Source organism: Drosophila grimshawi, unplaced genomic scaffold (genome assembly GCF_018153295.1).
Source record: "Drosophila grimshawi isolate 15287-2541.00 unplaced genomic scaffold, ASM1815329v1 contig_1377, whole genome shotgun sequence".
Classification (NCBI taxonomy): Eukaryota; Metazoa; Arthropoda; class Insecta; order Diptera; family Drosophilidae; genus Drosophila; species Drosophila grimshawi.
Window position 1 is genome coordinate 3611619 of NW_025062900.1, and position 15412 is coordinate 3627030.

General features: G+C 46.6%; 3 protein-coding genes across 4 annotated transcripts; 1 reads left to right on the forward strand and 2 right to left on the reverse strand.

Annotated features, from left to right (window-relative positions):
* Positions 1-530: 530 nt before the first annotated feature.
* Positions 531-11995, reverse strand: LOC6562498 (multiple epidermal growth factor-like domains protein 8). Of its 2 annotated transcripts, XM_032735687.2 has the most exons (7): positions 11381-11995; positions 10570-10986; positions 8579-10510; positions 6983-8275; positions 3174-6831; positions 1602-3101; positions 538-624 (listed from the first exon to the last, which is right to left on the reverse strand). In XM_032735687.2, exons 1-6 carry the CDS (start codon positions 11792-11794, stop codon positions 1636-1638), a joined length of 9180 nt encoding a protein of 3059 aa, XP_032591578.1. In that variant the 5' UTR covers positions 11795-11995; the 3' UTR covers positions 538-624; positions 1602-1635. The 2 variants fall into 2 exon arrangements, with proteins under 2 accessions (XP_001989236.2, XP_032591578.1); XM_001989200.3 differs by having other exon boundaries at positions 531-3101.
* A 136-nt stretch (positions 11996-12131) lies between these two features.
* Positions 12132-13386, forward strand: LOC6562497 (60S ribosomal protein L44). Its single transcript, XM_032736387.1, has 3 exons — positions 12132-12198; positions 12426-12599; positions 13076-13386. The coding sequence occupies exons 1-3, from the start codon at positions 12196-12198 to the stop codon at positions 13211-13213; spliced, it is 315 nt and encodes a 104-aa protein (XP_032592278.1). The 5' UTR covers positions 12132-12195; the 3' UTR covers positions 13214-13386.
* LOC6562496 (WASH complex subunit 3) lies at positions 13383-14085 on the reverse strand. The gene is made up of 2 exons (XM_001989198.3): positions 13622-14085; positions 13383-13500 (listed from the first exon to the last, which is right to left on the reverse strand). Exons 1-2 carry the CDS (start codon positions 14068-14070, stop codon positions 13461-13463), a joined length of 489 nt encoding a protein of 162 aa, XP_001989234.1. The 5' UTR covers positions 14071-14085; the 3' UTR covers positions 13383-13460.
* Between the last annotated feature and the right edge of the window lie 1327 nt (positions 14086-15412).

The following is a 15412-nucleotide window of genomic DNA, read 5'->3' on the forward strand; positions in this document are numbered from 1 at the left end:
TATGTTTTTGTTCAATAGTTGCTCATTGTTGTTGTTCTTGTTGTGTGTGTTATTGTGTAAGTGTAAACATAACAAGTGTTTAGATAGTGTATAGTAGAGAGCGTATATGGATAGTCAGTAAATACATAGTTTGCGATTTGTTCCGTTTTCATCTTAAATTAGTAGGTACATAGGTGCAGAGTGCGAGAGCTTTCATAGTATTAACTAAATTGAGCAAATGCTAACCATCAACCGATAGAGAGAGAGAGAGGGACGAATACATAAACAATTATCATCATAAAACTCTTTTATACAGAAAATCAGATTCGTTAATAATAAGACCTTAAACCATATACAAAAAAAAATGTATACATATAATAATATATATTGAGAGATTCGATTTCGATTTCGTATTCGCTATTTGTTTGTTTCACCAAAATGGAAAATGGGCGGGGCTCAATGACACATTTAGTAGTAGTAAATACATGCACATATAATACGTATTTGTTGCTGTTGCTTTTTCTATAAATGTAAATATATATTTATATTTATATTTATTTTTATATATATTGTAGTTAGCTTTGTTTGCTATGGCTTCTAAAAAGTTGATGTGCGCTCATCCCGAAATGCACCACAAAAGTTTTCCTGTAAAATTGACAATACACATAGTATTACTTATATCTTAAGCTTAACACATAGATCAAATTCCATTTAGTTGTTCATTTTGTTGTTTTTTTTTTGGTATACTCTATTACCAAAGGGTTAATAGAGTATATTTTGTTTTTGTTTTTATGTTCCTCTTTCGTTTCGAATAGTTATGCGAAAGTTAACTTTCAGTATTCTCTGCCTGCTGCACACAAAATATGTCTTTTTAGTTTTCAGATCTTCTCTTTATAGATAGCATTATAAAGTATTATGTTTCGTTAACTAAAAGTTATATACAAAAATTGCCTAAATTATGTATACCTGCCACGTGCGTACGTATATATGTATGTATATATAGAGTAGTCGCTGGAAAATTGGGTCTATCAGAAATAAGAAATGTTCATTAATTGGAATTTAATCTAAAATTGCTACACATTGAAAACAAAATGTATCTTATAAAATTATTCAGTTTTAAATACAATATATTACAATCATGAAAATTCTCTTTTTTTTTATATAAGGAAAAAAAGAATTTGAAGGAATCAAAATTATGTGAATACTATTAACTGGAATCGAATCGAAAAAGTCTTTAAAAGCAGAGTTATAAATCTGAGAAATGCATTCAAGCGAAAATTGTTATTGTTTCCTATTTTGAACATTTTTAAGACTTTCAACAAATCGGTCTTAAGAAGCACTAACTTTAAAATAAAGTGTATATATCTATTACAACCATATAATTTTTGTAACTAGAATCGATCACGATTCAATGGAATCAACTCATTTCAATTTAGCAAGCGACAACTTTACACAACCTGTCTATATACACAAATACATAGTACAACACTATATAAATCTATAATTTACTAGTTTGCTGCACATCATATTGCTAAGAGAGAGCGCGGGGAATGGGGTCGAGGGCGGGTTGAGGGGTTTAGAGGATTTAGTATATTATATAGTAAACACTGGCTAACACTTACAGCTTTTGCTTTTTGTTCTAGTTATTTGTTTGTTTTACGGCGCTGGCTGAATGGCCTGATTAGCCGGATTGGCCGGATTAGGATGATGATGGTTCCGCTGCTGACGCATATAGTGTCGCGAATTGATCGGATATTGACGCGGATACGATATCAATGTGGAGCCGAGCGCAATGCTTGTCGGCGCCTTCGAGCGCCCGGGCAGGCTGACAAATACGGTGGCCACAGCGGCCAGATTATCGCTAGTTGGCTCAATGGCCACAAGCATGATCTCCGTGGACTGGCCATGACGAGGCCGACTATGACTGTGGCTCCTGTGCCGTGTCCTTGTGTTGCCTTGTGTGGCATGCCCCGAACGAGTGTTGTTGCTACAGTTGTTGTTATTGTTGTTGCTGCTGCCGGCTGCGGCTGCGCCTGTTCCTGCACTGTTGCTGATGTGGCGAGCTGAGGTTTGTGTGTGTGTCGAGTTGTGCGTGGAGGTGTAGGTGGAGACATGTGTCACGGACGAGGATGGGGCAGAGGAGGCCGCCAACTGTATGGGTTGGCTGTGCACCTGCGTCTCAACCTGGATCTGATGATTGGATTGCTGCTGTTGCTGTTGCTGCTGCTGTTGGAGGAGCAGCGCTTGACGGGCACGATGACGCATTGCTCGGGCCGAGGAGGATGCCGAAGTTGCTGGCGGACTGTTGTCCGCATCGAGACTGTTCGAGGCGAGAAAGATTTGAGCAAATGGACGCTTGGCCAGATGCAACATTTCGACGACATGCTGGCGACGAGCACGTCGCAAGTCGGATGCCTGCTTCACCTTCCAAACGATGACGCACAGGGCGAGGAACAGGAAAAAGCACGAGAAGAACACCGAGAAGAAGACGAACAGATCGATGTGCAGCTGATCCTGACGAAACACAACCGAGCCATAGCTCGACTCCGGCCCAGAACTGGCGCGCAGTGCAATAAAGAAACGCGTGGCGCTCAAATTGTGGGCATGCTGCGGCAGCGTGAGTACCAAACGATTCTTCAGCCCAAAGAGACGGAGCAGCGTGTTGCACTGATTGAGCGTCACATGGGTGCTCAGATCCTTGGCATACTGATCCTGGACGACGAAACTATGCCCGCCATGACTCCGGCAATCGTGCAACTGTGGCACATAGAAACTGTTGCTACCCGCACCGCTGCCGTGCGGCAATGAGCCCGTGCGTCGATCCGGCTGAAAGAGCTTCTGCAGCGTCACATTGTCGTGGCGGGGCAGGGCAACATTTAGCGGATGCTCTCGCTTCATTTTGGGTCCCCAATTGTAGCGATTGTCGAGGAAGATCTCGTGGTAGCCCGTCGTCTGATTCGGTTCCACAATAAACGAGTCATCCTGCGGCGACATAAACACATCCAACTCCCCCTTTGTCACATCGATAATGATGCGGATGTCCACATTCATGAATCTCGGCTGGATGACAAAGAATACAGTCTGACCCGGCTTCAGCGCCGCCGGCTTCGATTTGCATTCCTCTGAAAGCGAAAGAAACAGAGACATCTATTAGAGATTGTGCCTCTGGAGAAGTAGGTGGATGCTGAACTCACCAATGGGTTTGGCATCGAAGCACATGCGCGACTCGACGGTGATTTGCTTGTAGCACTGATGTCCATCGGTGGGATTACCCGCATACGAGTCGCGACACTTGGAACACTGAACGCTCCAGCAGAGCTGTGCGGAATTCTTGCCACCGCCCGCTGTGCAGGTGGCATCGCTCTCCGTGTTATTGGCACAATTGCACTTCTCGCCGGTGACGGCATCGCAGATATTGCCATGGCCATGACACTGACACGGCCGGCACTGGCGCTGCAGATCCTCGCTGCCCCTAAAATAGCCCAGCAGGCAGCTATCGCAACGATCGCCAGCCGTGTGATTTGCACAGCGCAAACAGGTCGCATTATGCGACGGACCCTCGGGCAGAATGCGCTCCAAATCCGAACGGGTCATATTGAAGACAGCCGGATCTGCATCGTAGTCCACACAGGAATCCGAATGGCCATGACAATACTCGAGACACGGCTGGCAGGCATGTCCCTCACGGGGATTACCCACAAAGAGGGGTTGACACTTCTCGCACTGTTCGCCCATCGTATTGTTGTGGCACTCCAGACAGATGTCCAGGCGATGGCTCGACTCACAATTGGAGTGACCGTTGCAAAGGCACTGAATGCTACAGTTCTCGCCGACATAGCCAAAATCACATTTGCACTCATTGGGCCGGGTACAGCTGCCACGGACGCAGCCCTGCTGGCAGACGGGAACACAGCCATGGGCATCTCCACGATAGCCCAAAGCACAGACGCATTTGTAGCCGGGTGTGTTGGTGTCCAGATCGATGCACTGCTCGGAGATGGCATCACAATTGTGATGACCGTTCTCGCACTCATTCTCCGCCGGACACTGGACATAGTGCCAGCTGACAACGTCCGCATGGGTCAGCTGGGAATCGTTGCGCCAACTGCTGTAGATGAGATCACAGGTCGAGCCCGACGGATGCTCCTGTCGATGCTCCAGAGCGCCCTCCGTACAAATACCATCGCCATTGAAGCCCTCACGAGCACACCAACCACAATGGGCATGCTCCAAGCAGCTCGAACACTGTGTATACACATGACACGGTTCCGGGCAACGTTTCAGCTCACTGGAGATGAGCACCAGACCACAAACGCCGCCGGCACAAAGCAAGGGTTGGGCACTGGGCGACACGCATTCGTTCAACATGGTCGACCACTTGCAATCCGTTGAGATGTCATCCTGCCCGGACAGCAGACAACTGCTACAATTGGTGTGCGTGTGACACGCAGCCGGACATTGCTCGACCACACGATAGGCATTCTTCATCACAAGATCCCTCGCTATGCACTCCACATGCCCCAAATCGTTGTGTGCCCAATAGCATTCATCTTTACGCAGCATGCAAGCCTCGCAGCCCAAATGATGACAACGCGGCAGCGGGCAATTATTGAGCCCGCCAACGTTCAGCTCCCTGGGGCAGCTCCATGCAGTGCCGCGTATACAATCGACACCAGCTGGACCACATTTCTGAAGAATGCCGCACTCATCGCACCACTGGCAAACCGGTGTCGCCTCTGGGTGGATGGGCCATGAGGCCAGACATTCGCTGCAGGTCCAAAAATTGTTGCAATCGCGTTTCGCCAGCCACTGATCATTGCAGGCGGGTCCATTATTGATGATGAGCGTGCCATTCTGATTGAGACACGGCGTCCGACCCTGGGTGTAGCAAGTGGAGGTGTTCTTGTACGTCGATTGCACGGTGCAATAGCTGCAACCCATGTAATGCCGGCAAATGGACTTGCCACCACTCCACAGACGACAAATGTCATCGGGCAGATTAATGCGCGTCACATGCGATTGGGTTGCGCTGCCATCCCAGCCACCAATGACATAGATGGCACCCGTATCCGGATCGATGGTCATGTCCTCGGCATAACTGGCCACTGGCACTCGGCCAATCAGTGTCACATCGTCCGTTAGACGCACCCACTGATTGCAGGCATAGACATAGGCAATGAGCACATCGGTGGCATTAAACGGACTCGTCCGTCCACCGTAGACAACCATATAGGATTCCGTGGTGACTGCAGAGTGAAAGTAACGGGCACGTGGCAATTTTGATGACGGTGCATTGAGCTCGTTAAATGTGGGCAACTCGCTCCAGCTGAGCTTGTTCAGATCCAAGGCGTAGAGAATGTTTCGTGCCTTGCCCGCGTAGCCGCCAAAGACATAAACGCTATGCGTCTCCATATGATAGACGGCACTGTGACCGTACAGCATAGACGGTAGACGGGCGCCCATTGCGGCCAATTGTTGCCAACGGCCGGTGTCCACATTGAATTCCCACAGTTCCAGCGAACGAGACTTATTCAATGTCAAACCACCGATGAGGAGCAGCGAGTCACGTTCCTGATAGCGCACGTGCGTCAATGTGTGTCCGGCCAGTGCTGGTGGGGATTCCTGCACTCGCTGTTGCTCCCGCTCCTGCTCCGGCTGCTGCTGTTCCTGTTCCTGCTCCTGTTCCTCTTCCGGCTGCTCCTGCTGCTCTTGCTGCTCCTTCTGCTTGCCTTCGTCCACTTCGATCAGACTCCAGCGCTGGTTTTGTATGGAGAACTGCCAAAAGTCCTGGAGCAGACGTGAGCTGGCGCCAATGCCGCCATAGATATAAATAATCTGTCGCTTCACATGAATCTCGGCCGCATGAAAGTAGCGACCCAATGGCATGCGATCCTCCGGCGTGGACGATTCTACCGTCACCTGCAGCCAGGTGGCATTCTTCGTATCGAATTGCCGGAAATCGTTCAAGGCTCCATGACTCGGCGAATAGCCGCCAAACATCCACAACGAGCCGCGTCGATCCGCATTCACCGAGTGCCCAAAACGCGGTATAGTCTTCCGCAGATGCTCCATGGATTCGCTGAGCAATTGGGTGTTGAACAGCTCCGTCATGACCAAATGATGTGGTTCCACCAAGGTGCCACAATCGGCGCCGGCAAAGTTGGGACTACTGCAAATGCAACGACCGTATTCCGTATCGCAATATCCCTGGGCATTTTTGGCATTGCAATTACTGGGACAGATTTCCATCTCGCAGCGAGCACCCACATAGCCGGCGGGGCAGACGCAACGCTGCAGTGCATCACAGACGTGCGGATGCAGACAGCTGCCGGCCACACAATTCTTCACCGAGTACAGCGCATTGAAGCCAAAGTTGCGTCGCTCGCTGCCCTGTTTATAGTACACAGTCACGTGGCTGGAACGTGCCTCGATGATCCTCGCCGAGCTATACGGCTTACAGACGACGGCCAGTAACTGGTTCTGTTGTGCAGCGCCCGTCAGATCCGGCAGACTGTCATAGATATACACGGCGTTCTCATCACAATCCATGGTCAGGTTATTCCATTGGAATTCCAGCTGGAGCAGAGATTTATCCGCTTGCAACGTCTTCGGCTGCAGGATCCACAAGCATTCACGCACCTTGAGACTGGCGCCCCAAGGCGAACGATACGATTGATACGAGCCAATGGCACTGCGTCCAATGCTGGTGAGGATGCCACGAGACTCACACTGATAATAGCACTGACCTCCATCGCGGGGATCGCCATAGAAGCCCGGCTCACACAAATCGCACTTGGATCCCTCCGTATTGTCCTTGCAAAAGCATTCGCCGTGATGCACATTACAAATGCCCTGCGCGAGGAGTAGAAAGGAAAGCAGTGCATTAGTTAAACTAGTAAATTATTATTATTATTATTGGGATTGATGATTGATTGATGCGACCTACCAGATCTATTGTGCCCCCTTTCTATCTATATATCAATTGAAAATTGTCATTGCTTACCAGATCCTGATTGCCGTGGCCGTTGCACTCACAGGGATGACAGCCAATGGTGGCCGTCGCATTGCCATAGCTGCCCTGGCGACATTTCTCGCAACGTTCGCCCTCCGTCCACGATTGGCACTGGTCGCACTTGCCCAGCCGCTCGATGCAGGTGGAATGATTGTTGCATCCGCAGCTGATGCCACAATCGCTGCCCGTCCAACCCAGATCACATTTGCAGCTGTAGCTCGGAGCGCCAGAGCAATAGCCATGCTGACAGAACTCATAGCAGGTGCGGACGCAACTGAAGCGTCCATCGCCAACATAGCCACGACGACAATGACAATTGTAACTGCCCTGGGTATTTGTGCACTTGGCCTCCTTGTGGCAGTCATGCAGTCCCAGGCCGCACTCATCGACATCGGGACACTGGGCATAGGCCCATTCGGCATCGTGCTGCGAGCTGCTATTCAAGGCCAGCGAACAGTTGCCAGCACTGTAGCTGAAATCGCCCTGCATGCAAATGCCCTCGATGGGATTGTCGCGATCGAAGCACCAGCCACAGCTCAAGGTGCGCAGGCAGGCGGTGCAGTTACGCAGACGTTCACACGATTTGCACTGCTGCAGCGAACGCAGCGGCGCAGGATGCATCGTTAATGTGGTTGTGGACGGAGACGAGGATCCTGGCGTTGTTGTCGCTGTTGCAATCACTGGCGTTGCGACCTTGTCGATCCATTCGCGGCACATGCCAAACTGATACTCGCTGGTGTACACAGCGAAACTGAAGCATTGAGCACTCGCCTCGCACCACACACAGCGTCCCCGTTCGCCCAAGCACTGATCACAGCCACGCCGTTCGCGACATGGTCGCGGACACTGGGCAATTGCGCGTACACTGCTATTGGATTTGCCAATGCGACCGCAGCGTGCATCGTCCAGCCACCATTCGCAATCACCATCGCCAGGTGTAGAGACGCAGGCTCGACATGTCACATAGTTGGAACAGTTGGAGCACTGTGTGGGCTGATTGATCAGATATGCCCAATGGAAGCCATCCTCCGGATCGTTGGTCGAGCAGACTGCAGTCTCATTCACAGATCGTAAATGACATTTGTTGGTCAAGGGGCACCAGGAGCAGGAAGCATCAGTCAAGCAGTGCAAACAGTTGCTGTACTGGCTGCACATCCCCGAGTAATACGGCTCCAAATACTCAAAAGTCAGTGCATTCAACTGGCCATGATGCAAGTGCTGCAACTCCATTTTCGTCTTCTGATACGTGTTGTAAATGTTATTCTGGCCAAGGCGACGACGGGCCTGGAAGATTGTTAGAAGAAAACGGAATAATCAGTTGAGTAAGAGATGAATTCTAACAACCAGTCAATCAATGAGTCAGCTAGTCTATCAAGCAGTCAGTCACTCCATCACAAATTCAATCACTTGGTCAACACTAATTCAATCACTTGGTCAACACTAATTCATCCAATCAGTCAATCAAGGAATGACCAGTTAGTTAAGTAATCAACAATCTACGCATTCAATCAAATACTCTTGCATCACTCATTCAGTATTTTATTCAGCAATCAATCAGTTAATCACTCAATCACATATCAAGCTCACCTGAAAATCGATGAGGAACGGCATATCCGTGTTATTCAGTTGTACGGTGCTGCAGTAGGATTGATTTGAGCTTTGAGTGGTCACCTCCTCGAGCTTGTCGAGATCGAAGCCGGGTCCGGCACGCAGTACGGCCGAGGAATAGCTGCTACAGACCTGTATAGCGGAGTAATTGTCACTTTTCCATTGTTTCTCCGGCCGGACATAGCCGATGAGACGAGCCAGCATCTCGCCCTGCTGCTGCTGCTCAAAGAACGCAGCTGCTGGGGGTGAGGCAAAGTCCACCATGGTGGCATTCACAATGCCCACATAGTCGGGCATCGTAAAGTTGACCGGATAGTTGTATCTAATGTAGGTCAAGCCCGGCCGTCGATCCGTGCGGGTGCACATGATGGGCTCCCGGATCTCGGTGCCCTTCTTGCCCCACCAGCCGTTGCTGTCACCGCAATTGCTGTAGGTGTCATCGCGATGATGACAACGCGCATTCTGAACACACCACGTGCACTCGTTGAGTCCCAGCTTGCTGGCCACGGAGGAGGCACCAGTTCGTCCACGCCCCCATCTGGTGCCATGCACCAGACACGCATGACAATCGCCGAGGGATGGACAAATGCCCGGACACCGGGTTGTCTGCAAATTTGTGGTGCAATTGGCGCCAATGGTGCGACCATAACAGCTGCTATCCGCCGAACACCAGCCGCACTCCGGATTCGACAAGCAGGCCGTGTGCGAGGGATGCAAACGACACGACATTTCTGGATTGTGATTATGCTGGGTGTTCTCCTCACGGAGAACCTTTGGCAACTCATATGCAAAGAGATCTGCATTCACATTGCCATGATAGCCACCGACAATGAGCAGTGTATGATTGCGACGCAATGCAGCCGCATGGGCAAAAACACCCTGATGCTTTGGGTACAGCGAATCATCGGCGGAGACAACCTGATTGATCCAGATGTGACAGCTGAGATGATACCAATACATCTGATTATCGTAGCAGATCTCGTCCTTATTATGCCGATGCGTATATCCACCAAATACAATCATATAATTTCCCGATATTGTGGCCGAATGAAATGCACGTTCTCTCGGAATATTTGTATCCCGCAGCGCAGTGCGTGGATAGAGGATCTCCGTCCAAAATTGCTGATCCAGTTGAAAGGCAAAAATGCGATCCGATAGCTTGGAGAAACGTGCCAAACTGGTCATGATGCCGCCGAAAACAATCAGCGAATTCGTTGCCGCATAGTAGACGGTGGAATGTGCTGCAAGGCGTACATCCAAAGGTTTACCACCTCGGGGACGCACCAGCTGCCACTGAGATTCCTCGCTCAGGGGCAGACGTATGCGATAAACGCTGGAGGAGAATTCACCGGACTCCACACTGCCGCCAAACAAATACAGATAATCCGCAGCCGTTGTCAGCGTGTGGCGGGCCAGCGCCGGTGGTTGAAGTTTTGATTTGATGGCCATCTGTTTCCATTTGCCGCCACTTTCAGTGTTATTGTATTGCCAGAGATCGTTGTAGAAGCTACCATTGACATGCTTGCCGCCATACAGTACAAATCCACCCGGCACACGATCCGCTGCATGTCCGTAACGACCATGTGGCTTATGATCCGTTACCTCTTCAAGTATATCCTCCAGATATTCGGTTAGTTCCTCATCCGTCGAATTGGCATTGACAGTGGTCAGCGGGAGTGAGGAGCGTGTGCGTCGCTGATGCAAATTCGATTCGGCCAGCGTGTAGAGTATGTTGCGAAAGAAGCTCACATCGCTGGTCAGACCCCAGAGCTTGGCTTCATCCTCGTTCTTGTGCTGCAGCACTGCCTTTAGCAGCGTATGATCGATTTTTTGCGGATGATAAAAGTGACGACGACTCTGCAACGGAATGCCCCACTCATCCTCCCATTGACTGGTGCTAAAGCGATATATCTGCATAAAATAAATAAAATTCAGTTAATCAAAATTTCAAATAATAATCGAGCTATTACCTGCAATGTGCTGATGACATTGTTTAGATCATAGCCGCCGAATACGTAGAGCGCATCCTCATCCTCTATGTAGATGGCGGTGTGTGCAGCCCGAGGTGTCATACCCTCGGCATCTGTGGCCAGCCAACGCCAACTGCTGCCCGGTGGATTATCGCTCAGATCGCACAATCTGCCGCTATAGCCTTTGGAGCAATGACAAATGCTCTTCTGGCACTTGCCGCGACCCTGGTGTTCGCCACATTTCTGAGGGCAGGCCTCGTCCTCACAATCGGGCCCCACCCATTCGCCATGGCAGACGCACTGGTGGCCCACACACTTGCCATGATTGTGGCAATTGTTCAGGCAATTTGATATGTAGTACGAAGCACGAAAACCATCCAGCACATAGTTTGTATCGCTGTACATCAGTATGAGCATCTGTGTAAGAAGAGAAGTTTAATTAAAACAGTGTAGAAAAAAATAAATCATTTGAAGTATAGATTTGGCTGGCAGTTTGGAATCGTCTGTAACAATTTGAAGCATTAAAGTCAATATGCGAGCTCCTGCGACAATGGCTTAATCTCAATCGGCGTCAATCAGCACTCCATTGGAACATCAATTCCGCCAGCACCAATTTGAAGCCACAACTGTTTGGACGTAAACTTCCGCTTTGGTTTGAATAAGGCAACACCATGTCGGGCTGAAGCCAGCACGATACGTTTCCTAGTCGTCTCCTTATTGACAAATGTGAAACCCATTTTAAGCCTAGCTTTTGCTGCTCTGTGGAAATGTGCAGCATTTGTAATATAAGTGGAAATTAGGTATTACTTACAGTGCCGCTGCGTGCAACGAGTTTCTGGGGTTGAGTGCGTCCGCTAAAGCTGCCAAGCAGCGTTGAATTAAATGAGTCGCCATCGTATACATATATATAGTCATAGGAGCACTCGGTGCCCATGCTATGGAATGTTAGTGTTATGAATTGACTGTCATTTTTCGCTTTGATCAGCCATTCGCAGTGCGAGTCCTGCGTGTAATTATAGCCGGAGGGTCCGTCGCTAATTTCGCCGTAGGGCTCCGTGAATACTTTGCGACTGCGATCGCATGGTACCGTTATTTGAGCGGTGGGCACCGCCTGCTCGGATTGTGACGGCAATTGTATGATGATAAACCAAAATGTCAAGGTTGCCAACAGTGCGTACATTCTTTGCATTTTAATTCCAGTCTCGCTTTTGCAGTCCAATCTCATTTTTATGCTAATTATGCGATATCACACAACTGCGACGGTCAGTGCCGTTAGTATTTATAGGGTATTATCCGGTTATAATTCGGGTTGTGCATGTCTTCCAGCCTTCGTTCATTGCACATCAATCAGTGGCGCAAGGCCGTTGTACACCAGGATCCACGACTGCCACTGAAAATTCAGAATTTTTCAGCGTTTCTGACGTGCGTATCTCCTTTTTTTTGTTTAATTTTGCTAACTAGTGGTGGGAAACTTAAGCTGATTGGCAATACATCGCCCAGTGACTTGCAGATATCGATTACAAAATATGACAGCAAATGGCAGCACTGACATTCTGTCATTCACATCGATACGTTACAATTGCACATCGCTAATTCCGTCTTTTTGGGTCTTCTTTCCTATTCAAGATGGTAGGTGTTTTGTCGAGCGATAATGAAAATCATGAAACATCCGCGTCAAATACTTTTAAAATGTAAAACAAATTTTTAAATTTCGCATACTACAACGTTGTCTGTGATGCGATGGCAATATTGAGCAGATGTGCGTGGCTTAAATGCATTTTTTCGCATTGCAATTTTGCGAGTCTGCTAAGGCGGCAAATGGAAATTAATGTGATTTGTGCAATTTATTTTTACAGGTGAATGTACCAAAACAACGTCGCACTTTCTGCAAGAAGTGCAAGGTTCACAAGCTGCACAAGGTGACCCAGTACAAGAAGTCCAAGGAGCGCAAGGGTGCTCAGGGCCGTAGGCGTTACGACAGGAAACAGCAAGGTTTCGGTGGTCAAACCAAGCCCATCTTCAGGAAGAAGGTGAGTTCGCCAATCTCTTTTCAAGTGGTAGTTGGCACCCGAGTAGAACCGAACCCTGCTGATTCAAACAGCTTTATGTCGGTGGGATTGGCGTGCAAAAGAAATGATTATTTTGAAGCTGCTTTTGGTGCGGCCTCAAAGGCAGCGGTGCTGTCCCGATATCTGGGCCCACTCAGCCTCACCGGCCCTTCATACAAACTAATTTTAAGTGGAAAAAATATGTAATATTATTGCACTTCCAGTAGAACCGAATTGTTGAGCTTTCCAACTTTTTGATGGGATAAAAAGTGCAAAAGTAAATTTAATTGTTTCTGCTTTATGGTGGCAGCGATTTGAGACGCATTTTATTTAGCGCTTAAGTCCTCACCGAGCACCTCAAACAACTGCCCCGAGTAGGATAAATGAATGTTAAAACCTTATTCCAGCCATAACCTATATACTTTTTACTAATCATTTATTTTCCTCCCCATTTCCAGGCTAAGACCACCAAGAAAATTGTGCTGCGTATGGAGTGCACCGAATGCAAGTACCGCAAGCAGACGCCCCTCAAGCGTTGCAAGCACTTCGAGCTGGGTGGCGATAAGAAGCGCAAGGGACAAATGATTCAGTTCTAAGCCAACCGCCGCCTCCATTTTTATAACTGAAGAAGTGTTTTTAAGTTGTTTTCATCGACTGCTATTGTGTTTTACAACACCAGCCCAGCCAATAACGCATTGTAAGTGTTTATTAAGGCGGGTTGTGTGTCTGTGTGCAACAAGTGGAAAATAAAACAAATTGTAGACGTAAATCTAAGCAAAATGTTTTCATTTATACAAAATTAGAGTGTATATCACAATTATTGACTGTACAACACGAATCAGGCTACTCGAGCACGCCGTCCTCCAGTATCAAATCGGGTTGGCTGCAATGCAAAGTGGGCATTTAATATAGTTGTTATTTGGGTTGCAGTGATACCAATTTCCACATCGAATTTATTTTGTGAAAATTGACAACTCTACTTGGCAGGAAGTGTTCCTACTCACTCTAGCAGCTGCGGTTCCAGCCCCTCCGATCGCATTTTTATTTTAACAGCGGGCGCTGGCACGCCCACTTGAAGCATTTTGAAGAATTTCCTGTAGCGAATGTCCTGCGAAACTTGCACGCCTTTCACCACCTCTTCTATAATTTCTGGCGTGTCAGCAATTTCCTCAGCAGTGGTTGCAACAACAATTGTACTCGATTCGGCCGTGTCTGTTTCGTTATCTATTGGAATTGATGCGAGCTTCGCTTCCAGTATGATTAATGCGGCTTCTGTTCGCTGCAACTGGCGCTCCATTTGCATAAATTTCGTTTCGCAGTTAAGCGCGAATTCATTGAGAAAAGTGCAGGTGCTGATTAGAAAATGGTTGACAAAAGCCAGTATGCGCTTTTGATTCAGCGGCGGTATTTGCGTTTTATCCACATCTCCCGTAAACTTTGCGCTGGGCTCCATTCTTATTATTATTACTACACTTAATGCGATAACAAACCCATCGAAATTCGATAACACTACATAACATTATCGGAAAGTAACCGTTTTCAGTGTTGCAAAGAGCCCAGCGAAAGATGCCCTTGCCATTTAACGAACTTTTTGTTTTTAAATATTTTATTTATTCATTTTTAATTTTATATCTTAACATGAATTGTGTGGAGTTCTTTATGATTTTTTGTTTGTTAAAGTATTATGTACGTTTTTCGATTTATTTATAAAAGTATTTATATATTTGGTTTTCTTTCAGTTAATATGCATGAATTTTCTTTTTGTTTTTTCTTCTTTTTTAATTTCTATATGTATAAACTTATGTGCTGGAAATTGGGGGTCTTTTCTATATGCTCGAATCTACAATGAACGTTGTACGACTTAAATTTTAACTTGTTCGTTTTTATATCCTCAGCTTTGTCATTTACCGAATAACATTTGAATATTTTGCGCTTCTACTTCTATATATGAAACAAACAAAAACAAAACAGAAACACTGAAAAATAATTTCTTATGGAAACGCATGCGTGTTGTTGTTGTTGTTGGAAAAATATGGCAGTGGATTTTGTAAACGGTACAAAAATAAAAACCAATTTGTGCGCGTTATTTTTCATTATTTTGGTTCTTTCTTTTCATTAGACCCTTTATATTAAAATAAATGAAAGTGCTGCCAGCAGCAAAATTTCTTCAAATGAATAGGCAAAAAAAGAAAGTGTTCGATGTGAATTGGTTTTGCTTGTTTCCGATTCTATTCCGATGAACTGCATCGGTGCAAACCAGAACCCGCTGGTCTACAACGATTGTTTTTTTTTTAAATTAACTTTGGAGTCAGTTTTTTAATATTTCAAAATTCGCAAGGCTGTTATAATTTTTTAAAACTTTATTTAAAATAAAAATACAAGGTAATAAAAAATCAAAAATGTACAATTAAAATTAAAAATCAATAGATTTGTGTATTGTTTTTTAGTTTTTTTTTCTTGTGTATATGTATAATATGCGCAACACACTGCTATCAGAGTGTGTGTGTGTGTGTATGTATAATTGCCATCATATTAGTAGTACATATATCATAATCGCCATTGTCGTATAGATCTACATGTGTGTGTGTATGTGTATGTGTGTGTGTGGATGTATATTTATATATGATATCGCATTTTCATTTGTAACAACTAAAAGTACAAATTAAAATACACATAATTTATGTATATAGATAGTAGAGAATTTTTTCTTCTCATACGAATCGCTATCATTTTTTGTTTTCTTTTGTGGGTTTTTTATCCAATCAATTTTTGTTTTTGTTATCGAATATCAAGTT